At 47.6% G+C, this 26,813-nt stretch overlaps 2 protein-coding genes across 2 annotated transcripts in view; one reads left to right on the forward strand and one right to left on the reverse strand.

Moving 5' to 3' along the window:
• The window catches only part of LOC311033193 (ankyrin repeat and SOCS box protein 12-like), a 4,129-nt gene extending 35 nt beyond the window's left edge, over positions 1–4,094 (reverse strand). The window contains exons 1-3 of the mRNA XM_084040437.1: positions 4,035–4,094; positions 2,473–3,243; positions 1–216 (exon numbers count right to left, since the gene is read on the reverse strand). The exon at positions 1–216 is cut by the window's left edge and continues 35 nt beyond it. Coding sequence (XP_083896563.1) covers positions 65–216; positions 2,473–3,235 — 915 coding nt within the window. The 5' untranslated portion in view covers positions 3,236–3,243; positions 4,035–4,094 and the 3' untranslated portion in view covers positions 1–64. The remainder of the gene's footprint in view (positions 217–2,472; positions 3,244–4,034) is intronic.
• Positions 4,095–5,556: 1,462 nt separating this feature from the next.
• On the forward strand, positions 5,557–26,364 carry pkd1b (polycystic kidney disease 1b; the record flags this gene model as incomplete). The annotated part of the gene is made up of 42 exons (XM_084002158.1): positions 5,557–5,620; positions 6,100–6,280; positions 6,361–6,557; positions 6,636–6,754; positions 7,082–7,229; positions 7,305–7,570; positions 7,658–8,077; positions 8,476–8,607; positions 8,723–8,898; positions 9,011–9,138; positions 9,247–12,899; positions 12,987–13,139; positions 13,229–13,369; positions 13,624–13,906; positions 13,985–14,087; positions 14,194–14,322; positions 14,412–14,562; positions 14,935–15,072; positions 15,153–15,297; positions 15,380–16,072; positions 16,591–16,744; positions 16,920–17,175; positions 17,272–17,467; positions 17,565–17,732; positions 18,334–18,474; positions 18,543–18,753; positions 18,923–19,046; positions 19,441–19,575; positions 19,674–20,088; positions 20,253–20,361; positions 20,428–20,639; positions 20,770–20,972; positions 21,044–21,241; positions 21,317–21,471; positions 21,973–22,173; positions 22,578–22,752; positions 22,864–23,046; positions 23,494–23,598; positions 23,675–23,809; positions 23,873–24,075; positions 24,733–24,844; positions 24,920–26,364. The coding sequence occupies 42 exons, from the start codon at positions 5,557–5,559 to the stop codon at positions 25,775–25,777; spliced, it is 12,069 nt and encodes a 4,022-aa protein (XP_083858284.1). The 3' UTR covers positions 25,778–26,364.
• Positions 26,365–26,813: the final 449 nt, after the last annotated feature.

The raw sequence follows: 26,813 nt of genomic DNA on the forward strand, positions 1-26,813 counted from the left end.
CATCATTTAAAATAAAAGCTGATTGGTCGTCGTATTTACACGCCGTGCCCGCCGGCTCGCTCGGCTACAGAACGGCGACGGGGACGAGCTTGTGTTGCAGGAAGTCGGTGAGACTGGTTGGCATGTCCAGCTGGCCGATGCAGTGGATCCTGTTGATCTTTTTGAGGTATCTTCGGACAGCGAGTCGGCACTGTGATGTCAAGGCCTTTGGATTTCCTGGAGGAGACGGGAAATGGTTATAAAAATGACTCTTATTGCTTCCTGCAGATATGAAAATATTCTTAAAAACATTTGATAATGTGAAAATAAAAAAAAGTAACGTCTGCAGAATGAATGCTTCTTAAGTGAATATTAATATTCGATCTGGAAGGAAAACAACATTATGACTGTCTTCAGCTGTAATGTCATCATCAATTCCAGCCACCAGGTGTCATTTGGTAAGAATTAGTACATGAATAAAGTATTTCTACATTTGAGTCTCAAGATTATGTGCAACTGCTATACTTCGGTAAGTATTTAAAGACGGCCTGTACTTCGGTAAGTATTTAAAGACTGCCTGTACTTCAGTAAGTATTTAAAGACTGCCTGTACTTCGGTAAGTATTTAAAGATGGCCTGTACTCCGGTAAGTATTTAAAGATGGCCTGTACTTCGGTAAGTATTTAAAGACTGCCTGTACTTCAGTAAGTATTTAAAGACGGCCTGTACTTCGGTAAGTACTTAAGACTGCCTGTACTTCGGTAAGTTTTTAAAGACTGCCTGTACTTCGGTAAGTATTTAAAGACTGCCTGTACTTCAGTAAGTATTTAAAGACTGCCTGTACTTCGGTAAGTATTTAAAGACAGCCTGTACTTCAGTAAGTACTTAAGACTGCCTGTACTTCAGTAAGTATTTAAAGACTGCCTGTACTTCGGTAAGTATTTAAAGATGGCCTGTACCTCGGTAAGTACTTAAGACTGCCTGTACTTGGGTAAGTATTTAAAGACGGCCTGTACTTCAGTAAGTACTTAAAGACGGCCTGTACTTCAGTAAGTACTTAAAGACGGCCTGTACTTCAGTAAGTACTTAAAGACAGCCTGTACTTCAGTAAGTATTTAAAGACGGCCTGTACTTCAGTAAGTACTTAAAGACTGCCTGTACTTCAGTAAGTACTTAAAGACGGCCTGTACTTCAGTGAGTATTTAAAGACTGCCTATACTTCAGTAAGTACTTAAAGACGGCCTGTACTTCAGTAAGTATTTCAAGACTGCCTGTACTTCAGTAAGTACTTAAAGACTGCCTGTACTTCAGTAAGTATTTAAAGACGGCCTGTACTTCAGTAAGTATTTAAAGACAGCCTGTACTTCAGTAAGTACTTAAAGACGGCCTGTACTTGGGTAAGTATTTAAAGATGGCCTGTACTTGGGTAAGTACTTAAAGACGGCCTGTACTTGGGTAAGTACTTAAAGACGGCCTGTACTTCAGTGAGTATTTAAAGACTGCCTATACTTCAGTAAGTACTTAAAGACGGCCTGTACTTCAGTAAGTATTTAAAGACTGCCTGTACTTCAGTAAGTACTTAAAGACGGCCTGTACTTCAGTGAGTACTTAAAGACGGCCTGTACTTCGGTAAGTACTTAAAGACGGCCTGTACTTCGGTAAGTACTTAAAGACGGCCTGTACTTGGGTAAGTACTTAAAGACGGCCTGTACTTCAGTAAGTACTTAAAGACGGCCTGTACTTCAGTAAGTACTTAAAGACGGCCTGTACTTCAGTAAGTATTTAAAGACTGCCTGTACTTGGGTAAGTACTTAAGACTGCCTGTACTTCGGTAAGTACTTAAAGACGGCCTGTACTTGGGTAAGTATTTAAAGACTGCCTGTACTTCAGTAAGTACTTAAAGACTGCCTGTACTTCAGTAAGTACTTAAAGACAGCCTGTACTTGGGTAAGTATTTAAAGACTGCCTGTACTTCAGTAAGTACTTAAAGACGGCCTGTACTTCAGTAAGTACTTAAAGACGGCCTGTACTTCGGTAAGTACTTAAAGACTGCCTGTACTTCAGTAAGTATTTAAAGACTGCCTGTACTTCAGTAAGTATTTAAAGACGGCCTGTACTTGGGTAAGTACTTAAAGACTGCCTGTACTTCAGTAAGTATTTAAAGACGGCCTGTACTTGGGTAAGTATTTAAAGACGGCCTGTACTTGGGTAAGTACTTAAAGACTGCCTGTACTTCAGTAAGTATTTAAAGACGGCCTGTACTTGGGTAAGTATTTAAAGACGGCCTGTACTTCTGTAAGTACCTAAGACTGCCTGTACTTCGGTAAGTACTTAAAGACGGCCTGTACTTGGGCAAGTACTTAAACCTGCCTGTACTTCAGTAAGTATTTAAAGACGGCCTGTACTTAGGTAAGTATTTACTTGTACTTCCATCCTTCTTAAAGCAGATCTCATTTCCAGAGCTGGAGACCCGTCATGCAACGTGTTGTGCTACCTCTCTCCTGCAGAAGCAGCTCCACCGCCTCGTTCTGCTTCGTGGACTTCTCGATGATCAGCGTAGGGAGGTAGACGTTCGCACCGAAGTCGATCAGAAGCTGGATGTACTCCACGCCACAGCCGTGTCGGAGGCACATCTCCAGCACCGTTTTGGGCTGCTTGATGGAGCTCAGCAGCTTGGCGTCCGTGCAGTTGTAATCCGGGTCCGCCCCGTAGAGGAGCAGCAGTTTGAAGCACTCCATGTGTCCGTAAACGGCGGCCAGGTACAGCGGCCCGCTGGACACCCGGGCGCTGGAGGTCCACAGCAGGACTTTGGAGCGGGAGTTCACCTCGGCGCCGCGTTTAAGCAGCTCCTTCAGTATCTCCACGTCGCCCTCCCGGGCCGCGTTGAGCACCGGGGAGCAGTTGTTGGCCGGGTTCCCGTTGGGGTTGGCGCCGGCTCGGAGGAGCGCTAAGACACAGTCCAGGTATTTCCCGCGGACGGCTCCGAAGAGGGGCGTCTGAGCCTTGACATCCACGCAGTCCACCAGGGCCCCGTGGCCTAGCAGGACCTGCAGACAGCTGAGGTGGCCTTTGGAGACGGCGGCGTGCAGCGGCGTGCCCGCGATGCCCCAGCCGCCTCGGCAGTTGATGACCTTTTTGTAGACTTCTTGGCAAAGCATCTCATCAAGGAGTCTGTCATTGTTTTGTAACACCGCCTGTCTGAGCTGGGAAATTTCACAACTGCTTTCTTCTTCTGCAGAGGTCTTTAGATGGAGCATAGAACCTGCTGGAAAAAACACAAACAGGCGAAATTAATAGACGCCTAAATGTATATTCAGTAAAAGGCTTTTACTACAAGGCAGACACGCCTTAAAGCTTCTCATTTACTTTTTTTTAAAGCAGAGGAGTCGCCCCCTGCTGGCTTTAAGAAAGAAGTTTAAGGCACTTCTGACTTGGCTTCACTTCAGATCTGAAGTATGACAAATAAATAAATAAAAAAAAAACGTTTACCAGCTGTAACATCCGTCATTCAACAACCTGTGTGTTTATTAATCCTGCATCACCTCCACAGTAACCCACTACACCAAACTCCGTTCAAAAAAGTGCAGATTCACGTTTAATGGCTTCTAGAATAAAACAATAATCAATCGGTCACGACTTTTTCTCCTTTTATGAACACGTCATGTTCCGGAAAATTCGGCTTTAAAATAATCAATGAAAAATTACAGAATTACTCATTTTACTCCTAACACGGTTCGTGAAATAAAAAATATGAGATAAAAAATATGAGTTGATACAACGTATGACTGCGACTTGGTGTGACGTCGCTCAGTAAACAGAGGAGCTCCTGTGTTTACTGTCCATTCAGAGCAACGTTAACGTCACGTATTATATGCTAATACGCGCCCCCCACCATCGCTAGTGTTATTCAGCTAAAACAGCCATCGATAAGCCCTGTTCGATAATCACAATGCACATCTCGCGATAAGAGTTTCACGTCTCGTTGCTTTTAAATGAGTTGTGGCGACACGAAGAAGCTGTTATCATGTTTATGTTCTTGGTTTCATATTAGCCTACCTTAGATGTGTCCCCATCGGCTGCTTTCTTCTTCTTCTTCTTCGTCTTCCTGTTTTTTCCTTCGGCTTCCTCCTCTTCTTCCTCTTCTTCTTCTTCTTCTGCGGATCACATTCACTTTACTGTCGCAGTGCTGCCCCCTGGCGTTTCACTGCTGTAATAACAACGAGGAGCGTGTGGAGCCTTCTTCTACTTCTACATATTAACTATATCATTAAAATACATTATAAAACTAATAATTTGATAAATGAAGCCGCAAAGTTTTCAGTTATATTAAAACATTAAATAAACATTAAATAATCACATGCATAAATTCAGAACAATATATATAAAGTCACTATTTTATGAACCATTTTATTGGAGTTATTGTTTTAATTACATCAATTGAAATGCTCTCTTTAATTAATGTGTGTTTTTATTTAATAATGTCATATTTAATTTCAATTATACTTTTATTTCACGTCAGATTTATTGACCCGAATACCCGATTATGAACAAGTGAAACTTTTTCAAATCAAATAAAAGATATTGTAATTAAATTATCTAATGAAATAAAACATTTATTCCAAATAAACTCTTTTATCACGAAGATAGGCAGCAAAAAGTATTATAATGATAAGGTCAGTTTTGTAATTGTAATTTTGTCACAATTCACAAATTGCTGATTTTTTTTACAGAGTTACTTAACTTTCAATATGTATTTAATGTTAACACTTTTGGGCTGATCTTTGTATTGTTGAAGTCAGACAGCCAAATAGAGATTAAATACTGACAGTACAATTTAAAAACTTACTTCCACTGTTAAAATGAGCTCTATTCAATGTAAGCAGAGTAATCTGTTGCTCCTGTTGAGGGGAAAGTTTCCTCACCAAGAGAAATACAATCGTAACCATGGTGACGGACTGACAATACTCAGCTATGGTCGCCTTATCACAGCCTTCAGCTTTATCTCTCCCTCTCTAGGCAACCCCGATGGCATCCATTCTTTTTAAACTCTGTCTATGTCTTTTTTTCCTGCGTGTGCGTCACACAGATCCTTTGTTTGCTTCGTGACGAGCTCTCGGAGTTTTAGTTGCTCAGACAAGAGACCGAGAGGCACAATGCAGGAGGGAGGGAACATTTCTAACCAAAAACCATCCCGGTTTACTCTGTATTCCTAAAAACATATATGAAGCACACACGACAACATTTGTACTCAAACAACACAGACTTGGAGCTGCAGCCTGACTGAGGCTGCTTCTATTGAGCAGGGTTTTACTACATGGTAATGAGCCTCCTCTGTCCACTCTGCTTCTCTGGCTGTTGCTGAGAGACAAAGTAGAAGTCACCCATGCACTTTAACACAACGACACCACCATAACTCATGTGTTTGCAGGGCGAGGGGGGGTTAGTGGAGGGAGGTGAGACTTTCAACTCGTTCCAGAGCTCCGAGGATGATGAGGCGAGAGCAGGGATTTCCTCACCTCTCCTCCTGTGGTTGATTAGATGTTTTTAGATTCTCCTTCAGGAGGATGTGATGCTGAAGATGAAAGCTGCTCGTGAGAAGCTGTGGATCCTTTGTGTGGTTTTTATCTCTGCAGCAGCTGCAGGTGAGAAGAAGCTTCATGTTGAATTAAGGCTAGAAATAAGAATGTGACTTCTTCTGCTTTGTTCTTTGGTTTGCTCACAGCGGCCGGGTATGATGGTTTCTTTCTTTCTTTCTTTCTTTCTTTCTTTCTTTCTTTCTTTCTTTCTTTCTTTCTTTCTTTCTTTCTTTCTTTCTTCCTTCCTTCCTTCCTTCCTTCCTTCCTTCCTTCCTTCCAAGGCCCTTTAAAACTTAAACCTCTGACATTTTTCATTTTAATACTACTCACTTAACAAGCAGGTGTCTATAGTAGTATTAGTAGTATTATCTATAGTAGTATTAGTAGTATTATCTATAGTAGTATTATACCGATATGTTCAGCTTGACTTTCCTGATTAGATCAACACAAATATCAACATTTAATTACAGACATAAATGGAGATCCTGGCATTTGATCTGATCCTTGTGTGGGATCCTTTGACCCGTGTGTTCGTCTCCTTCCAGAGGAAACTCCTTGTCCAACAGGTGGTCGGATCCACCTGACCAGCCGGCGATGCTATTGGCTCTCGGAGACGACGTCATCGTGGCCTGAAGCCCAGGATTCATGCAGAGAGACTCGGGGAGGAGATCTGGCGTCTGCTGGAAGCCTGGAGTTGCAAAACTTCATCCATTCCTCATTTCCAGTGTGAGTAAAAAAAAAATCTGTCTCCTGTCATGTGTCTTTATATAGTTGTTGAAGTATCCTTTCACTCTGTTCTGGTTTAGGAAAACCACCGTGTGGGTGTGGATGAAGGGACCGGGAGGTTCCGAGGAGGTTGTGGAGCCAGTAAGTCCTGTATGGTGGACCGGAGGCAGTGAGGGTCAGGGGGGGTGCACTCAGGTGGCCTTGGGGTCACAGGGACGATGGAGGACGGCTCACTGTTCTGGACGAAACCTCTTCCTCTGTGAAAACGACGTCACTGGTAAGACTTGGATTTAACACCAGACACCGTTCCATATTTAGTTCTATCCTCATCTATGATTTTATTTTCTTCCTGCAGAGTCTTTACCGTCTGTGGACACTTATGTGACCGGAGCGCTTCTCATGAGCGGCGTCTATGCTCAGACCCAGAGGCACATTTTTCCCAACGTCCCAGACATCGGACAGCTCGCCGTGGAGGTCAGTAAACGGGTTAAACTCGGGTTAAACTAGGGTTAAACTCGGGTTAAACTCGGGTTAAACTCAGGTTACAGAGGGTTGCAAGATGAACCTGAAGGCTGAATTATGTTACAATAATTGATGTTGTTTTTTAGAAAGATTTAACTCTTCAGGAAATATTTAAAAAATCGTGATTTGAAGTAGCCAACTAATAAAGAATAATTGTAATATATATTCAGATTTTTTAAAATCCAATCCAAGCAAGCATTAAAAGGTAGTGGATACATGTGTAAAGCTAAAGCTGTAACAATATTTTCGTGATGTTTGTTGCTCCTTTGACTCCTGCAGATGCAGCTGTTCCCGGGGATGTGGTTCAGTCATGCAGGTCGCTTGGTATCAGTGGAGCTGGTGGTCCAGCCCAGCCCTGTTTCCTCTCTGGCCCGGGTCCAGATCCTTCGACCCTACTGCAACCCCAACCACCACCTGGTCCCTCCAGGTAGAGTAGTTGCTGTGACGGGAGCTCCTGCTAGTTGCATACCGTGAGGTAATGACCTCCTTCTTTGCTCCTCAGGTTGCAGCTCACTCCTTAATCCCTTCAGCTGCTGCTCGGCGGTCCCGCTGTGCAACACCACGGGGGGCTGCAGCCTGGGCCAGTACTGGTGCCACCTGCTGGAGGCCTGCGTGCCCACCACCAGCCCCTGCAGTCCCTACGACTCTGCGACAGAGGCCCGCGGCTTTGCTTTACCGCCCAGATACCTTGCAATACCACCCTTCTACCACCTGGTGGCAGACGTGCCTCTGAGAATCAACCCTAGCCCTCAACTAACGACTCTCAGCGTGAGTTGACCTGCAGCAAGTATCGCATCATGAATGCAAAATATAGTAAAAGTACGTATTTTCCTTTCTTTCTTTTTTCTGCAACAGCTGCTTCTTCGAGATCGAGCCATCGCGGTGTACCCCGATGATATCGTGGCGGTGCAACACACTCGGGACTCCGGTTCCTTCCTACGGTGTCTGAGCGGCGATGCCTCTGGAAACTCCCCCTGGCGACAGAGCTACATGTCCCTGAGGAGGGCGGAGTGGGGGGGCTGGTGGGAGGGCGGCCTCACCTCCCTCCCCCCAGGAGGCCGGTGGGTGGACGGGCTGGCGTGCGATCTGAGGATGCTGTATGTGGACGACCTTCACGGAGGTACGGAGCACGATGGCAGCTTCACCCACAGAGAGGCAACCACGGCCCCGGATACGTGGCCCCTGACGACCGGTTCTTCTGCTGGCCAGGAGGCGGTGACGGGGCTCAGGGTCGAGCCACGTGGATGCCGCAGGATGCTCGTAGATACTCCGCAGGTCAGAACCTAGCATCTCTAGAGATTGCCGCCTCCAAAATATCTCAAAAACGATAAGACCAATTACCATTAGAATTTGGGTACAGATATCCATGGTCATTCATATTCATGATGAATCCAAATTCTTTTTTAAATACCTGGATTTTTCACCAATGGCATCAAATGTACTGCTAATCATGTGAAATAAATCCAATTCTCGGTAGATTGGCAAAACATTTGGTACTTAGATTCATGGTTCCCTGATGATGCATCCTCGATGATTTTGGTGATTTTTCAACTCTTTCTCAAGTGAAACACTAGAGGTCTTAATTTGTGTTTTTCAGTGAAATGTCTTGATTACTATTGGATGGACTTCTGTGACTCTGTCTAACATTCACATTTTTTTTTTTTACATTTTAGTCATTTACAGCCAAAGTGGAGACGGGTACCTCAGTGAAATTCACATGGGTGGTTGACAACCTGGAGAAGTTTGCCCATGAAGGAGAATCCTACAGTGTAGTGTTCAAGAAACCTGCTGAGTATAAGCTCAGGGTACGATCATTTAGTTGTCTCTATGATGTTACATTTCCTCAGATCTATTCATTTTTTGATAAATTACATTCAGAGCTCTTTTTTCCAGTAAAGTAACCTGTTATCTTTCTTCTAGGTCACAGCTTCCAACCATGTGAGCTCCCAGAGCCAGCAAATCCTCCTGACTGCTGATGAAACGACCCGACTGGCCGAGCCAGAGTTCCTGTTAGTTCGGGAGGTGGTAGCTGTCGACGCTGTGCACCTCTACACCCTCAGGGTCAAAGTGGACATCTCCCTGCCGGTCAGCTTCAGGTGAGGCTTTGCATGTTTCATAACCCTCAGATACCTCTTGACAAATACATGTACTTGTAAAGTTATTTTTGTCTGGTTATCCTAAATGTCCATGTGGTCATATGTCACATAGATGGGATTTTGGGGATGGAAGTAGCGAGGTGATCCACACACAGTCTGCACCATGTCGGACCATGGAAGGGCTTATGGAGAGAGAAGTGTATGTCCAGGACTCGATCAGCTATACCTATCTCATCCCAGGTAAACACACACACACACAAAAAATGACTAAATGAGTCGGTATAGACCGAAATAAACTGCTTCTAAAGCTAAAGCTGCACTTATGTCCTGCTTCTTTTTTCTATGCAGATGACTTCATACTTCACGTCCAAGTTTCCAACCAATATGACAACGCCGATGCTTCCACGATGATCAGCGTTCGCCCTCAATTAAATCCCCTCCTGGTTTCCTCTTCCCTCCCCGTGGCCCTCGTCAATCAGACCGTCCTTCTGGAAGCCTCCACAGAACCCTCTGCCTACGCCGTCCTCTACACGTGGGACTTCGGCGATGCATCCAAATCTGTCCACGGCATCCACCGTAACGTCAGCCATACTTTTGCATCTGCGGGAGTTTATAATGTCACGGTGTGTGCCAACAACACTCTCACAGTCCTGACCGCCTGGATCACGGTGGAAGTTATGGAGAAAATCTCCGGATTAAAGGTCCGCTGCAACGGACCCAGTGAACTGGGCTCGACTACAGATTTCAGAGCTACAGTTGCCACCGGTACCGGTCTCATATGGGATTTTGATTTTGGAGATGGATCCCTTCAGGGAAATCTTTCAGATAGTTCCATCTCCCATATCTATGAATTGCCAGGGAACTATACAGTAGACGTGACAGCCTTGAATGCTGTCAGTCAGTCTCGTCAGTCTGTCAGTGTGGAGGTCTACAGGTTGGCTGTTGGTGGAGTTCTCCCGACTGAATGTATCGTGATGGGAAGAGACACTCAGCTTACTGCTCTGGTGAATGGGAACATATCCATTCTGACCTTCCATTGGCTGTTCGGAGACGGGTCACCTCCGTTTGTAGCGAGAGGAGAGTCGACAGCCGTGCACGCATTTCAGCTCCAAGGCATTCATCATATTAGCCTGACTGTGTTTAGTTCTGTTTCACAGGCATCGTTTAATGTGAGTATCTGTGTCGAAGCGCCAATAACCGACATGGCGGTGCAGCCGTCACAGGATGTAGTGGCAGTAGGAGAAGAGGTATGCCTCGAGGTGTTAGTGGCCCCTGTGATAATTAGAGGTTACCGATTCAAGTGGTTTAGCAGATCTTCTAGTCTCGATGCCGTGACAGGAAACCCTCAAAAGTGTTTTATCTTTGAGGAAGAAGGCGTTGAAGAAGTTTCCGTAACGGCAAGTAACCAAGTCAGCAACAGAACAGCCGGAGTTAGCATCACCGTTCAAAAGCCCGTAGGTAAGCTGTCAATAGAGCTCGATAGTCAAAGCAACACGCTGACAGTCAACGCGTTGGCGTTATTTTGGGTTGCCAGTTGCACCGGCAGCAACGTGTCAGTGCTGTGGGACTTTGGAGACGGATCTCCATCGGAGCAGAAGCAAAATGCGTCACACGTCTTTACCTCGACGGGTCAGTTCGCCGTCACCGCCACGGCGTTCAACGCAGTCAGCCGCCGATCTGTGACCCTTAAAGTCAACGTTTTACTTCCTATTTCAGAGCTTTCGCTTCACACCGACCGGACCTTTGCTGTAGTAGGACAAGAGACTCTCATCTCAGCAATCAGCGTTGCTATCAGTAGCACCAACTACTACTGGACTGTTGACGGTGTCACCTCAACCAAACAGGGGACTTATCAGTTTAGATTTACTTTCCTGAAACCAGGAGTCCATCAGGTGAGAGTGATAGCTCAGAACTTGGTGAGTAGAAAGGAAGCAGCTATTTTAATTGAGGTCTTTGAACGAATAGAGGGTCTTCAGATCGAATGTCAGAGCCTGACAAACATGAAATACGTGCCAACCAAAGAGGAACTGCTGTTTGTTGCTTCAGTCACAAAGGGGTCCAACGTCACTTATCATTGGCTGGCAACACAGAGTGGATTAAACGGACAAATTACTGGTGATGGAGAGCGGTTTCATATGTTCGCTGGAACGCCTGGTGGGATTTCAGTTCAGCTAAGAGGTTCAAACAAGGTGGGAGAAGCCACAAACGTTGTTTCTTTGGAGGCGGTTCAGCTTGTAACAGGTGCACGCTTTACAACACAATCAAACACTGTGGCGTTAGGGAAGTCAGTGAATATCTCCGTATCCGTGGTTACCGGGTCAGATCTACAGTACCTTTGGTACGTGAACTCTGATCGTTCGCCCCTGAAGACACAAGTGCCTTTTCTTCTCCACACTTTTGCAAGTGTTGGTCATTGTCTCGTTAGAGTTTCAATCCAGAATGTCCTCAGCCACAGCGATGTCGCCGAAGAGTTTAATGTGCAAGAGGAGGTCCAAGAGGTGGACTTTGACATTGAAGGAAAGACTCATCCCTTTTATGTCAACTCGAGTGCCGCCATTCATCTCCATGGGTTTGTTCAGAAGGGTAGTGGTCTGCACTGGAGCTGGACAATTAAAGGTTCTGTGCTTTTGAATGCTTCCAATCAGACCTTTATCTCCACGTTTCCACGTGCAGGCATCTATCAGGTGTCTTTGAATGTCTCCAATGGGATAAATTGGCAGATGGTGTCACATAGTGTCACAGTCGAGGATGCAATCGAAGATCTAATGCTGAACATTTCCGGGTCTCCTTCCTGCACGGAGGAACGAGTGACTTTTATTCCAACGTTCTCCAAAGGAAGCAATGTGAGCTTTGCTATAACATTCAGAAACGAAGACTGGATTCATAGTGAGGGCATTGTTGAAGGGCAGTTCACCACATCGAGTCTTCCAGCTGGGACACATCTAGTCACAATGAAAGGTTGGAACCAGGTCAGCAGTGTGGAGGTGTCTTCTAGCGTCCTGGTCACTGAGCGAATTCAAGGTTTACGACTTGTGAACTGTTGTTCTGAGGCCATAGAGGCCCTGAAAGGAATCCAGTTCAAGGCAGAAGCTCAAAGCGGACTTCCAGTTAACTACACCTGGATATTTCACTTGCTGGGGTCTGAGCCCACCTGGCTCACGGGACAGGAAGTGATCTTTACTCCACCAGAGAGCGGATCGATGTCTGTTAGTGTGCTCGCCACCAATGGAATCTGCTCCGAGACGGTAAACGATACCGCTGCAGTCCAGCGGCGTATTAATGAGGTCAAACTCATCTGTCATTCGGAAAGAATACTTGTCGGACACGCTGTCGAATTTTCTGCAAACGTGAACGGAGGGAGCGATCCCAGATACCTCTGGGACTTCGGAGACTCCACCGAGGTGTTGGTGACAGACTTGAGCACGGTCGATCATACCTTTTATATTCCAGGGAAATACAACGTTACGGTCAATGTCCTCAACGGTGTCAGTCGGGCGTCCACGCGGCTGCACATGGAGGTGGAGGAGCCCCGGTGTCCTAGCCCTCGAGCTTCTCTGGTCCAGACCCGGTCCACTATCTTCAGGTCCCGACAGAGTTTCTTTGAAGCCAGTGTGGACATTAACTGCTCTGCGTACAGAGCTGCGTACCTGTGGGAGATACTCAAAGACTCCGATTGTACCAAATTGGTCTCCGGTAACAAAGTGGTTCTTAGTAAGGTCGACGCAACGTCCCCTCTTCTCTTACTCCCGAAGCGAACTCTCGATGTGGGGCGGTACTGCCTCGTTTTCACCGTTTCATTCCAGGGAACTCCGTTATTCGTCCAAAGCAAAACCAACTTCACGGTTGTCCACTCGACGCTGGTGGCCGTCATCAGGGGAGGCTCACAGAGACTGTGGCCCAGCCTCAGGGACCTGGTCCTGGACGGATCTGAGTCCACAGACCCTGATGTGGAGCCAGGAGTGGAGGATACACTGCAGTACCATTGGACCTGCATGACATTGGTAAAGACCTATGTGATGAATGTGATATGAATTGCTATAATTATGAGTTGGATAATAGTATAAGATAGGAGGTGTTTGTGTTTTCAGAACTCCACAGAGTCGGGTGTTGGCATGCAGCCCGTTGGGAGGAACAGCAGTAGGGTGACTGTGCTGAGCACCCAGCTGCACCCAGGTACGGTCTACGTCTTCACCCTCACTGTACACAAGGCAGGAAGGAGCCCCGCCTCTGTCAACCAGATGGTGAGTATTACCCATAATCCACCTCCTTACTTTTGTGTGCTTTTTAACTTTAAAAACGTATCATACACACCTCTGCGTCTTCTCTGTAGGTGACGGTGTGTGAAGCTCCTGTTCTTGCTGTAGATGTTGAATGCATGTCCTGCTCGGTCCGGACTTCCCCCCACCACGTTAGTTACAGCCGTCCCGTCATCCTCTCTGGACGATGTGAACCGTGTGACGACAAGGCTCAGGTGATGATTCTAAAAAACTTCTGGGTTACATGGAAAAGGTTGTATATTGTTAATTGTGATATTTCCATTTTTTTTTATCATAAAGCAGGTCTAGTCACGTTGTTAAAGGCAAAGATTTTAGTAAATACCTTGAAAAATATGACAAATTAAAATGCAATGTTCCTCAATGTTTAATTAGTATTCCAGTATAATGAGTATTTATTTAACTATTCACAGACAAATACACATATTATGATTTACGTGTGTTGTCACAGTACAAATGGAGCGCTGAGGACCAGACGGGCGTGACCCTCGACCTTAACGAGGTCTCCACCTCTACATGGAGCCATTCCCCTCACCTGGTGGTGCGTTCAGGTGTCCTGCAGCCTGGGAAGAAATACACCTTCACTCTCACCGTTTCCCAGCCCGGCGGAGAAGGTCGGGGCAGCGCCAGCCTGATGCTACGACCCGACGACCCGCCACACGGAGGCCTCTGTGATCTGAGTCCAGGGTCAGATATACGTCTGCTGGAGACGGTGGTCACCTACAACTGCTCAGGTATCGCTGTGGTCTTCAGAAGAACGGATACTGGATCCAGTTTCCTCATGAGAGTAAATGTCTCTTGTGTTTTGTCAGGGTGGCAAGGTGATGAAAGCGGATCCTCCCAGCTAATCTACACTTTCCAGGTATCGCCATGTCAGCCCACCGGCCCGCTGTGCCCCATCCTCACTCTGTACAGGTGAACACAGGCCTCAACCTCCTGCTATCGTTGGATAACGAGGTGGATTTACTTCCTGTCAAACTGAAATTAAACCAATTAAATTATCCTTAACGTCTCTCTCTAGGGGTACTCGTTCCACATTCGGCAGCCTCGTTCCGATGGGACGTCCAGGGCTCAAACGAAGCACATCACTTATCACCGTTACGCTGCTGGTAGAGGACCACCTGGGGTCAAAGGTCATCGCTCTGAACAGGCAAGCTACACCAGGATTTTAATGCAGCTGAAGCAAATTCTGTTTTGTTTGTCACGTCAGTCTTCCTGATTGCTTCCTGATTGCTCCAGAACGTTGACGGTTGAAACTCCTCCGAGGGATGAAGTTGCCAGTCGGTGGCTCCGAAACAAGAGCCGGACAGAACTGTCGGCTTTAGTCCGACATGGCAACCCTCAAGAGATCATCCCCTATTCCATTGCCCTTACAAGCCAGCTCAACCAGGTCAGATCACATCTCAACCATAATATAACAAGTTCTGCTCCCACCCAGAGTCTGAAGTGAGGTCCCACCACTGGTCTGTAACAGGTCTGTAGTCTCAGTGGGTCCCACCACTGGTCTGTTACAGGTCTATAGTCTCAGTGGGTGCTGCCCCCTATAGGCGGGTTGAAAACATGAGTGTTGTAGTCTCCCCCCTCTAACCAAAGAGCCTCCGATAATGCAAAATGAGGATATTTGCATCATTGGAGGCTAGAAACACGGAGATCTTTGTCTCTGGGAAATGAGGGAATGATGACGACTTTCAAACACACTACCGGGTTTCTAACACACAAAGCTTCATACAGTGGAAGTGAGAATCTTGTCCACCGTCCACAGATGGAGTCTGGAGCGACTCCCACGGAGCTCACGGACAGAAGGGAGATCCGGGAAAACGTGACCCGAGCCCTGGCCTCCCTCCCCGTTTCCTCCTTGCTGAGCGTCGATCAGATCAGCTCAGTGATGTCACAGTCGACTGTAAGTCATTGCCTAGTTCTACATCAAGCATCTTCAAGCATCATCTATTCTAACAGCTTAATTCCCTCTGTTCTCTTGAGGCGGTCCCTGGTGAGCTGCTGTGTGATCAGTGCCAGCAGAAGGTTCTGGAAGCCGTTGGGAAGATGATCCAAGTCATGGAGGACCAGAAGAGCCCCGGAGTTTTATCAGCTGCAGAAACGGGAAGGAACATCCTGAACATCATAGGTGACAGGTCAACCACCAGAGAGTGCATGAACTGTCGCCTTGCTGAGATGGAACGTAGTCAAACATTTGTATTTGTTCCCAGGTAGCAGCCTGGAGGCCGCGTCCGAGTCTGTCGGTGCTTCCGGTCCAAACTCAGGAACCCTGCAGTCCGCTTACTCCATCGCCCTGTCGGCGCTGAGTCACGCCGGCGCCCTTGTACGCTCTCTGATGCGTTCAGGCCTTCACGGCGAGGAGCCCCTTTTGCTCTCCACGCCGTATATAAACACTGTGGGTTTCCATGGCAACCCCTCCAACCTCCTCTGCACCCGCCGGTCCCACCAAAACCAGATCTTCCCCTCCGAGTCATCAAAGAGTTCCCACCCATGTCTGTTTGAAATCCCCGACTCCCTCACGGATCACCTGAGGGGTCAGGAGTCCGAGGTGGTCCAGGTCCTGTTTGGTACGGATGCAGATTTGGGATCCAACCCGTTGCTGACTGCGGCCGACCCTCCGATTTCCACCGCTCTGGTTGCCATGGAGCTCACCACGCCTCAGGGTCAGCCCATACCCATCCAAGATCTGGACCCTGAACGGGCCATCCGGGTCACGCTGCCCAACAAGTACCCCGTGGGACAGGATGATGATAAGGATGGGGATGGGAGGGTGGCTGGGAACGGGTCATGTCTGGTTGTGATGCTCCCCACTGAAGGAACGCTGAATCTCACAGTCAACGCTGTGGAAGGACTGGACGAGAACGCAGGTTTATACATCTCCTTCAACTTCAGCCTGGACCCAGGTACAGTAGACCGGATTCCTTCCTCCTTCCACCTACTCCCAAGTTCTATCTATCTATCTAATGCCTGAGAATGTCTATGTGATGATGGGAGCTGGTCCTCTTCAAGGAGTCTGTGTGCATGTGGCTCTTTAATTAATGCATTTAAATTTGCATTTTGAGAAATTATCAGCAAAAGCCTGGAGGCTGCTTTAGCTCACTGACACGCTTGGATAGGGAGGGGTGAGCGGAGGAGTACTCACTCAAAATGTCTCTAAATTCTACACAACGCTCCTTTAAATGTGAATTCATTAGGAATGAGACATAAGACATGCCAGCGTCCTGTCGTTTTAAGAAACATAAGATGGTCACATGGCTGGGATGTACACATGACAGTCAGATATTTCTGAAGCTATCTGCTAAATAATGAGAGTGAAGTATCTTGAAAGTACCCACATACTTATTCATTCACTTTACTGTATATCTGTGAGTTTTTTTGCATGAATTATAAATATGAAAAAGGCTGCATTATGTATCTGTAGGAGCTCCTCCAGTGAGTCTGGGACATGTCAGGATAGAAGTGAGCTCCACGCTGCCGGGGTCTAATGCATCCCAGGATTCCCTGGTGAGGGAGTGGGATCTGGCTCTCTCTGCTCGGACCACCTCCACGGAGGAAACCGTCTTCCTGTCTCCACTGTGAGTCACGCCTCTTTCCTCTACTCTGATTATTATATGTTGTATTCATGTTACGGTGTATTTTTTGGACATATTTACATCTTTGGAAGAAAAAATTATTTCAGGGACCCCTGCAGTAACCCTGCAGACCCTCCCTGACCTCCTGTTGCATGACTGAATTTCCCCTCCGTGACAGTTTGGACCGGACTAATGCCCCCCTGTCTGTCGCCCTGACCTCGTCTGTGGCCGCCGGCGGTCCGGTCCACGCGTCGGTGTGTGTGTTCAGCTCCCTATGTCAGTACTACAGCGTGGAGGAGAGGCGTTGGAGCAGTGAGGGTCTGCAGCCACTGGAGGGCAGCACACTCCACGCAGCTCACTGTCTCACCCAGCACCTCACCATGTTCGGGGCCAGTTTGTTCGTTCATCCCGGGGCTGTTGTTCTTCTGCCCCCTGTAAGTGACATCACAGACTTATTCATCCAGTCCATCCCCCACATGTGAATAACAGGCTCTTCCCTCTCCCTCCCTCCCTCTCTCTTATCTGTGCAGCCAGGCGGCCCCATGCGTAACATGGTGGCAGGGATTGTGTGTGCTGTCCTGGTTCTGATCCACCTGCTGGTGGGACTCATCGCCCATAAACTGGACCACTTGGACAGCTTGAGGCTGAGCCAGGTCCCCATGTGTGGCGGGCCGGGCCTGTACCACTACAGAGTGCTGGTCAAGACCGGCTGGAGGCGAGGAGCAGGTCAGCCAAGGACGAGTGATAAAAGCATTTCCATGTTTGAATTTGTGAAACCTAAAAACGATATATATAACGTAAAATGATGAATGCATCCCATCAGGCACCACGGCACATGTTGGCATCCGGCTGTACGGCGTGAACAAGAGCGGCTCCCGCCATCTGCGGAGGGATGGAGCTTTTCAGCGTAGCGGCCTGGACCAGTTTCACCTGGAGACGGACGACAACCTGGGGGAAATCTGGAAAATATGTATCTGGCATGACAACACAGGTACTATAATATCCTTCATTTAACATGGTTGATATTCTTTTAACTGTGACCTTTAAGGTATATATATATATATTTGTGTTTTTATAATTTTATTTCCATTGGTATTTATTTCTTTGCTTGCTCATTTTACTGTTTGGTTCTTATTTTTAACAATTTTATCATGTGAAGCACTTTGTGACGTTGTCTGTAAAAAGGTGCAATATCAAATTAACCTATTATATTATTACTGTTATATAATATCCTCTGGAATCAAAACATTACATTGGAAACCAATGTGACTCCAGGAGACACACACCAACCAGGAAGAGACTCAGAATGACCAAAGAAACGTAAAACAACTAGAAAGAGACACAAACAGGTTGTCTTTTAATAACAACAGTTATAAAAAGGGCAAAACAACTACAAAGAGGATGCAAAATGACTACAAAAAAGAATAAAACAAATATAAAGTGACAAAGAACGACCACAATGTGACACAAAGCAGCTACAAAGTAACACAAAAAGGCCACAAAGAGACATATAATGACTACACAACTACAACTATGAAGTCTGGGTGTCGTGGAGCTATGTAGGTACTTGAATCTGGTCCATGTGAATGCAGGTCTGGACCCGTCCTGGTTCGTGCAGCATGTGGTGGTCTGGGACCCGCAGACAGACCACATGTTCTTCTTCCTGCTGGAGGACTGGCTCTCTGTGGAGAACCAGAAGAACGGCTCTGTGGAGAAGGAAGTCCTCGCCTCATGTAAGCGACAGCGTTAATGAAGCATTTCCTTTGTTAGCGGTTTGTTGCTAACAGAATGTGTTATTCAGGTCCAGAGGAGCTTTCCCAGTTTGGACGGGTCTTCTCCTCCCAGCTGATGTTTGGGATGGTGGAGCGTCACCTGTGGCTGTCGCTATGGGAACGCCCCGCCCACAGCCGTTTCACCAGGGGTCAGAGGGTAACATGCAGTGCCCTGGTGCTGCACCTGTACCTGGCCCTGGGCGCCCTGTGGTACGGGGCTGTGGGCTCCGCCGGGCACAGGTAGGAGCTTTATAGCATAAGGATTAAGGTAATATAATATCGCATCATCACTAATAAATAAAATTCAATATGTTATAGTATTTTTCTCTTCTTTAAAGGGACGTTTTTCCAGTCAACACATTAAATGTGAGATTTTTCAGACGTAAACCTGATGTGTGTCCCTCCGTAGTGGACCGGTGTCCGCCCGGCTGCTGGTGAACATGGAGGCGGTTGCCGTGGGGATGACTGTCGCTGTGCTGGCGTTTCCTCTCCAGTGTTTCCTGTGTTTCCTGTTTAGAAAAGCTCACTGTCGGGTAACTTACAAACAGCTGCTTTACTTTCACCAGTAGTCGGTATTGCACGTGGGAGTGATGTTAAAAGGTCAGGGTGGATGGCTGTAGGTGCAACAAACACAGGACTTTCACCCAGGAGACTGCTGTTTGTGGCCTTTATGTTGCATGTAAGTTTGATATGACTGAGTTTCACGTGTTGACGTGTTATTTAAAAGTCGTTCTTGAACGTGCCTCCGTGTTTCCTGCTGATTAGAGGTCATCATGAAGTGCGTCCGAGCTCCGTTTGGACAAACAGTCTTATCTCAGCGCGGAAACATGTGTGTTTTCCATTTATCTGAATGTACACTCAGTAATAAGTGTGTGTGTGTGTGTGTGTGTGTGTGTGTGTGTGTGTGTGTGTGTGTGTGTAACCCAGGTAACGGTGGACATCTCCGTCCCCCCGTCTCCCATGTGTCACTCCGTGGAGATGGACGTCTACCTCGGCCGGTTCCGTCCTTCCGTCCTCTCTCTGCCGGACTCCTCCGGGCCGGTTCAGGACAGTCCGTCATCAGTGAGCGCACACACACACACACACACACACACACACACACACACACACACACACTAAATATTTGCTGTTCTTGTGACGTGTTCTCCTGGCTCCTGTAGTTAATGGAGAGCAAGGCGTTTGACTCCAGCATCCTGGACTTCTGGGCTGCGTCCGGCTTGGCGCCCCGGCCGGGTGGAGCGGGTGGAGAGGAGGGCATCATCGGGTCGTGGCCGTCCTGCGACAGCCTCCTCAACCTGCCAGCAGGCCTCACCGAGACCACCACGGCCCCGTACGTCTGCAAGGCTTCCCCTGCTCTGGGCCCGACACGCCAGCTGAGGAGGAAGAAGGCCCTGATGCAGCTCCACCTGGCCTCCTCCTCCTCCTCCACCGGCACACCTGCTGCTCTTTCCTCTGCCTTTTGCACATTTCCTATTTCCAGAGACATTCCCGGTCCTTTCCATCCTCTACACACCATGAAAACCAACCTAGTGCAAGCTCATACCCACAATCTGACCACGCTCCTGACTCTGTCTGGTGAGAAACTCATGATCATATGAAACCTGCATCATGAACCCAGTGTCCTTATTGTCATGTCAAGCAGGAGCACAGAAACCCATATTGCGTATCGTTAATAACGGTTTAAGAAGGGGGGGATCTGTAGAAATATACGATGTCTGATTGTGTGTTTTGGACCCCAGAGGAGAACCTGCTGATGTCGATAGCAGCAGAGGACTCAGCAGGTCTAACGAACAGCGACTCCGACAGCGGCCGTGATTCCCCCAGAAGCACCTCCTCATTTCCAACCAGGTACGCCGATCATGCAATCACGATTCAGATTGGTTCTATATCGCTGTGACCTTGTTCCTTTTTCAGCCGAAGCAGCTCCTGCAGCAGCAGCAGCTGGTCGGATCAGAGCCAGGACAAGTCTTTGGACCTTTACAGGCCGGATCCAGAGTCCTGCCCCCCCCTGGACGGTGCAGGACTCTGCAGGTGTCCCTCGGAGCTCTCCGTGGACTCGGTGGCGAGCACCTTCCTGCCGAGCCCGTCACCTGACTCCTCGCGCTCCCTCTCCACCACACGCATAGGTACTAGACCCAGTGGGTGGATGGGGTCGCCATGGCAACTGCATCAGTAGTAAATACCTATTGGGGTACAGTTGCAGTTGGGAATTACTAGATGAAAACTCAAATCTGCTGCTCCATTCCTTGATCCCAGGCGTTGCCCGAGGACCTCCCGGCCGGCTGCTCCCCCCCTGGGCCCCGTGTGTGGTCTACCCCCTGCTGGCCGGGCTGCTGGGAGCCTCTCTGGCCGTGGTAGGACTCTACGGGAGCTTCTTGTCCAGAACAGGAGTTCTCATGTGGTTGATATCGACCCTGTGTGCCTTCCTCACCTCCGCTCTGCTGCTGGAACCTCTCAAGGTGAGGTCATCTACTGGATGAGGTCTTAGTGGATAAATCCTTCCATATGCACCCCTGTCTTCTTTGCTCAGGTGTGTGTGCAGGCGTTAATCTGCACAGCGCTGTGGAGGCCTGTGGACCCCGAGGTGGAGGACCAGCTGGCCCAGGAGAGCACCGTGGTCCGGCCGTTCGGGGAGCACGGCGGGAAGGTCCGGCCGCCGTGTGGTTACGGGCTGCTGCAGGCGAAGGAGGAGGCGCGCAAAGTCCGAGCTCTGCGATCACTCACCAGGGTAAACCTGACGTTAAAATGAACCGGTAATTTCTCTCCGGAAGCATCCTTTTTCCTTAATCCTCCCTCTCCGCAGCACTGCGTGTGCCAGCTGTTGTTCCTGCTGCTGGTGCTGATGGTGAACTACCAGGACGGCGTGGAGCAGAGGCAGGGCCGGCTGCTGCACGCCGCTGTCGGACGGCGTCTTCACACAGCACCCTGGGGTGTGCCCAACCTCACCTCACTCACAGGGTGAGGGCAACACTCAGCTCGCTGAATACAGCTCAGAGGTGTTTTTAACATCCTGGCAGTGTGTTTCAAACAATTCTCCATCACCCAGTGTATCTATCCGACATGCTGGAGAAAGGCTGGTTATTAAAATTACTGATATGAAAGCCACAACTGCTGCTAATAAAAACTTTATTGAACTATATAAAACACCTATATGTAGGCTACTGTATACCACTAAAAACCTTGTGTTCTCATCATGCAGACACATTTTTGATTTGGTGGCATCACAAAAATAAATGTTCTAAAGTCTGTGCACGTCTCGGTCCAGCCACTATTCTTAATTTGACACATTTGACTAATGAAGTACAGGCATGAATTTAATTTCCCAAATATCCAAAGCATCTCCAGTCTAATGACCAGGATCAAAGAGAGAATCTGTACCAAGAAAAAGCTTCATCTGCATTTTTACTCACTCATGTTCACATAAAATCCCAAACGTACGTTGATTTTCTCTGCGTCCAGCTGGTCGGATGCAGAGCGGTGGCTCAACCACATCCTGGTTCCACACCTGCACCAGAACCCGGCGCTGGTCCTCGTCGGATCCCCGCGGCTGCAGCTCACGCGTCCTCTCGGCCCTCCGGCGAGCGTCCTCCTGGGAAACAGCAGCGTGACATCACGCCGGCTCCTCGCCGACCTGCACCTGTCAGACCGGAACACGGACCGGTGAGGGGATTAGAAACGGCGACGTATTCATATCTTCATTCTAACGCTGTTGAATCCTTTGAGAGCAAGAAAAAGAAGGAATTACTGCTTCTGTAAATAATGAGGCCCGAAAGTGAAGCCAATGCTGAAGTGCCTCTAAACTCATTTTATCTCAGCATCCATCCATCATCAATCCATCCATCCATCCATCCATCCATCCATCCATCCATCATCCATCCATCCATCCATCCATCTATCATCCATCCATCCATCCATCACCCATCCATCCATCCATCCATCCATCCATCCATCCATCCATGATTAGATGACTTTTGCATATTTTGCATTTTTCAACCGTCTATAATTTCAGATGCATGGGTGATAGATATTGAATTCTATATGTTTGAATGTTTTTTCCCTCCCAGGTTTGAAACTCTGTCCGTGGACTTCACACACTACCACCGAGAGTCTGGTTTATTCGTGTGTGTGTCCATGCAGCTAGAGTGGGCTCAGACGGCGAGACTCGCCCCCCTTCTCTCCATCCATCCTCTGCTCATCCCTTCATCCTCCTCCGGACTCGACCTGCAGCTGGCACTCACGGTAACAAACACTGTAATCCTTTCAAATACGCAAGGAATATGAATGAGGCATATTATCAAGCAATGCATTCAGATATGATTCCAGTGATGGAACTCGCTTTCTATCCTGCAGGTGCTCCTCATCGTGTCGGCTCTCCTTATCTTGTTCGGGGAGCTGTGGTCCATGACTACCGAGCGGGTCCGGTATCTGCTTCAGTGCAGACACTGGTTCCAGCTTTTCCTGGCCTTGTTGTCCCTGGCAACAGCTCTCCTGCAGCTCTGCTTCCTGTCCCAGGCCACTCGCTGCGTTTCCGAGGTAAGGAATCCAAACAGAAGACTGAGCAGGCCCCCGTTAAATCCTAACCTCAGTGTCAGGGATTCACTTCTGCAGTTGTAGGCCACTGTATTTATTTATTTTACATATATTCTTTATTTGGAGATTTATTTGGAGAAAGAGGAAGAACACAAAATGGGGTTAGTGAGGTAAAACACATAGGAAACAGGAATATAGACAAAAGCATGAGGAGAACACAAAAATAGATATAACAATATTATTAGTATTATAGATATGCAGCAAGGTGGTTATGTAGAGAACATGTCTGCATGAGTATGAGAATATTTGATAGAGAAGAAGCAGAAGAGTGAAGGAACCCATATAATACCATAAGTCTTTATTCATTCATGATGATAACAAAGAAAAGAATGCTCCAGGTAAATCCCATGTGTCGATGACGTAGAGTAATAACCTATATGTGCCGTTCAGCTTCGCTCTCACCCGGACGGCTTCATCAGCTTCAGCCGAGCTGCTCTTCTGGCTCAGAGGTGTTCTCAGTGTGCAGCTGTCCTGCTCACTCTGCTCGTCCTCAAGGTAAATCCTCCTGATCCTGCTCTAGATACTGGTCCTCTGTTAGACGTCTCCTCATGTCCACCGCTGTGTGCTCCAGCTGCTGGGAACCCTGGGGTTCGTGCGGAGGTGGGTGGTGTTGGGCCGGGTGCTGCAGAGAGCCTGGAGGGAGCTGTGGGCTCTGACTTCCCTGCTGCTGCTGCTGCTGCTGCTCTGCGCTCACCTGGGAAACACGGTACGACAGCAAGACTTCACACCAGAGTCCCAAACTTCTTAATACACCTCTGTTTCTTTCCAGCTCTTCTCCCGCTCATTGGAAGGTTTCCTGACGGTGCGTCAGACCGCCGTGTCGGTGCTCTCCATCCTGCGTGGTCGCCAGGCTCTCCGGAGACTCTGCAGGGTCCACCCGGTCCTGGGCCCCCTCTACGGACTGCTGCTGATGGGGGGAGGGGTTTGGCTCTTAGCTCGACTGTGTGGAGCTGTGCTCATCCGTGCATACAGGTACACCATGTATCTACAGGGTATTGCTATAGTCACATACTCATAGTCTGTATATTTCCAGCTCTCTCCCACTAAGATACACAGCATTTGATATAGATGAGCACATGTTTAAAATATTCAAAATGCATGTACAACTCAATGGTAATAGAGGCTCTGTGAGGCACAGCGGTCCGCCATAATCCAGAACTGCAGTCCATTAGAGGGGGGTCGGGGAGGGGGCAGGGCCACACCACCATTTCATCTGCAGCGCTGTGTTTGGCTAGTAGGCTAGCTTATCTCTTGCCGTCGGAGAATTTACAGCTAAATGTATGAATAAAAGTAGAGAGAAGGGTGAAGCCATAAGAAGTATTTGTCGCAAATTGATTAAGGGTAAAACGTGTCCTGCAAAACAACTACTCTTAGAGGTAGCTTCCAATTTATAAAAAATACTCAAGAAAACTGAGTAAATGTAAGGAATAAACCAACCGTACGTCTTAAATATTTTTGCCCTGATGATGGCGCTATGTCAAATATAGAGTTGGCTTATTTGAGGTATTTGTCCACAGTCGAACCAAAACCACAAAGGTCAATTTCATAGTCTGGCCAGAGGAAACGTTTTAAAATCAGATCCCAGAGCAGATTAAGATTAAATTAAGTAGCTTTCATTGCTCCCTTCAGGGCCGAGCAGGCTGAGCTGTACCGTCCAACCATCGAACCTCAGGACTACGAGATGGTGGAGTTCTTCATCAAGAGACTCAAACTGTGGATGGGACTCACCAAAGCTAAAGAGGTACGTTAGCGTTAGCTTAGTGCTGCAGAAACACACTTAATGTTGCTGATTCTGTACCTTTCTTTCCCTTCCTAGTTCAGGCACAGGGTGAAGTTCGAGGGAATGGACGTTCCTCCTTCCAGGTCCTCGCAGGACTCCCGTCTCTCCTCCCTGTCCTCCAACCTCCCCTCTTCTCCGTCCTCCTCGTTCTCCTCGCCCCGGCGCCCGTCCTCCTCGGCTCTCTCCGTGAGGTCCGAGGACTCTTCGGTGTCAGAGGCCGGGTTCGACGTCCAGCCGCACCTGGACCGCCTGCTGCCCCGCGTCAGCACGCTGCTGTCTCGATTCGATCAGGTCAATCAGATAACCGAGGACGTCCACAGCCTGGAAATGAAACTAGAAGAGGCTCAGACGAGGAGGAGGAAGATGTGGAGCAGTAACAAAGGTGGAGGGAGAGTCGGAGAACCGGCAAAGGCAAAGGAGCTGGAAAGAGAAGGAAGGGAAACGGGGGAAGTGAGACGCAGGAAGACGGGTTTTTTTCACCCCAGGCCACGAGTTTCTCTTCCATCCTCGTTCTCTTTCACTTCCTCCACGCTTCAGTCCTCCGCTGCATCGGCCTGCAGGGTTCCCCGGACACGTAGAACCCACTCTGAGTCTGAACCCTCCATCGACGACCACGCTTCCGAAGCAGCCCGGCTCGCGTCCTGGATCTCTGGTCCTGCAGATTCTCCGGGATACGACCGGTTCCCCCGGAGGAGAGCTTGGTATTCTGGGAGCTCTCACTCAGCTGACGCGGCTCAGAGGATCCTCCAGGCTCAAGGTGGAGTTGCTCCATGTGACAACGGAGGGGAATATTTAGCATTCAGCAACAGCAGGCCGATGAGTGAAGAAGGGGTGAGACGGCACATCAGTGATGGAGTCCCCGTGAAGAGGAAGGCTTGGACTGAGCAAGACTGACTCGGTGTTTTTCCCTGGGAGCAGACTCAGATGAAAGTGGCCAATGTGGGTCAACTTGACCCATAAAGGAACTACGGATCAGGGTATTATGGAGTCTAAAACACTAGGGTATCATTTATGGTATTGCCTCATGCAACGTACTCGTTCAGGGTTCACCAGCGTCAGCATAGAATGAAATCTGTTCGCAAAGAGCCATTTATGAGATCTTTCCAAAATCGTCCAATAAAAAAGAACCCGGAGGCTCTGAGTAGGAGTAATCCACTTTTCAATTTCTAGTTCACTTTGAAAATGAGATTCTAGCACACGAAATATGAGTTATTTCAAAATAAATGTCTTGTGTGAACTCCTATCCCATGCATGCACCTGCATAAGAAATCATAGATGTGTAAGTAACTCTTTTTTAAAAACCACAGTAATAATTTAAAGCAAAGGCATTAGAGCAGACGGGCAGGTCCTTAAACCATGAGCACAGAGAGAAACGGTAATATTGAGAACAGTTTCTTAAGGAGCTCTTGTCTCCTTTGTACATATTGTTCTTTACACTATTATGTAACTTATATGTTGTTATACTTTTGTAAGACTGGGGATATTTTACTCTACGGAAAATAAAGACAAGTGACCATTTGGTCTGAAAGCGAGATTGTGCTTCATTTCTTCAAACATCTTATTTTTAATTGGAAAACAGTGTTCTATTATAACAGAACTGTGTGCACTGTGTGTTTATTTAAATAATAGCACAGCTCTTATCAGTACTTATTTCATATTATTACCTATCTAACGGAAAAGACCTTGATATAAAAGTAAACACCTGATAAAGGAGAAGCAAACAGGTACTGTTGAGAATCCAGTGCTGAGGTTTGAAATAAAATAAAATGACATGAAATATGTGTTGTTTGAGTTTAATGTACATAGTTTGGTTTTTTTGCTCTATTTCATAATATAAACGTACAGCAAACTTTGCAGAAATGATGGCTAGAAACAAAAAGAATATGAGGTTTTTCAAATTTAAGTTTTAAAAGCATGACATAAAAAATAT

The sequence above is a fragment of the Eutrigla gurnardus genome, assembly GCF_963514095.1.
Source record: "Eutrigla gurnardus genome assembly, chromosome: 22".
Classification (NCBI taxonomy): domain Eukaryota; kingdom Metazoa; phylum Chordata; class Actinopteri; order Perciformes; family Triglidae; genus Eutrigla; species Eutrigla gurnardus.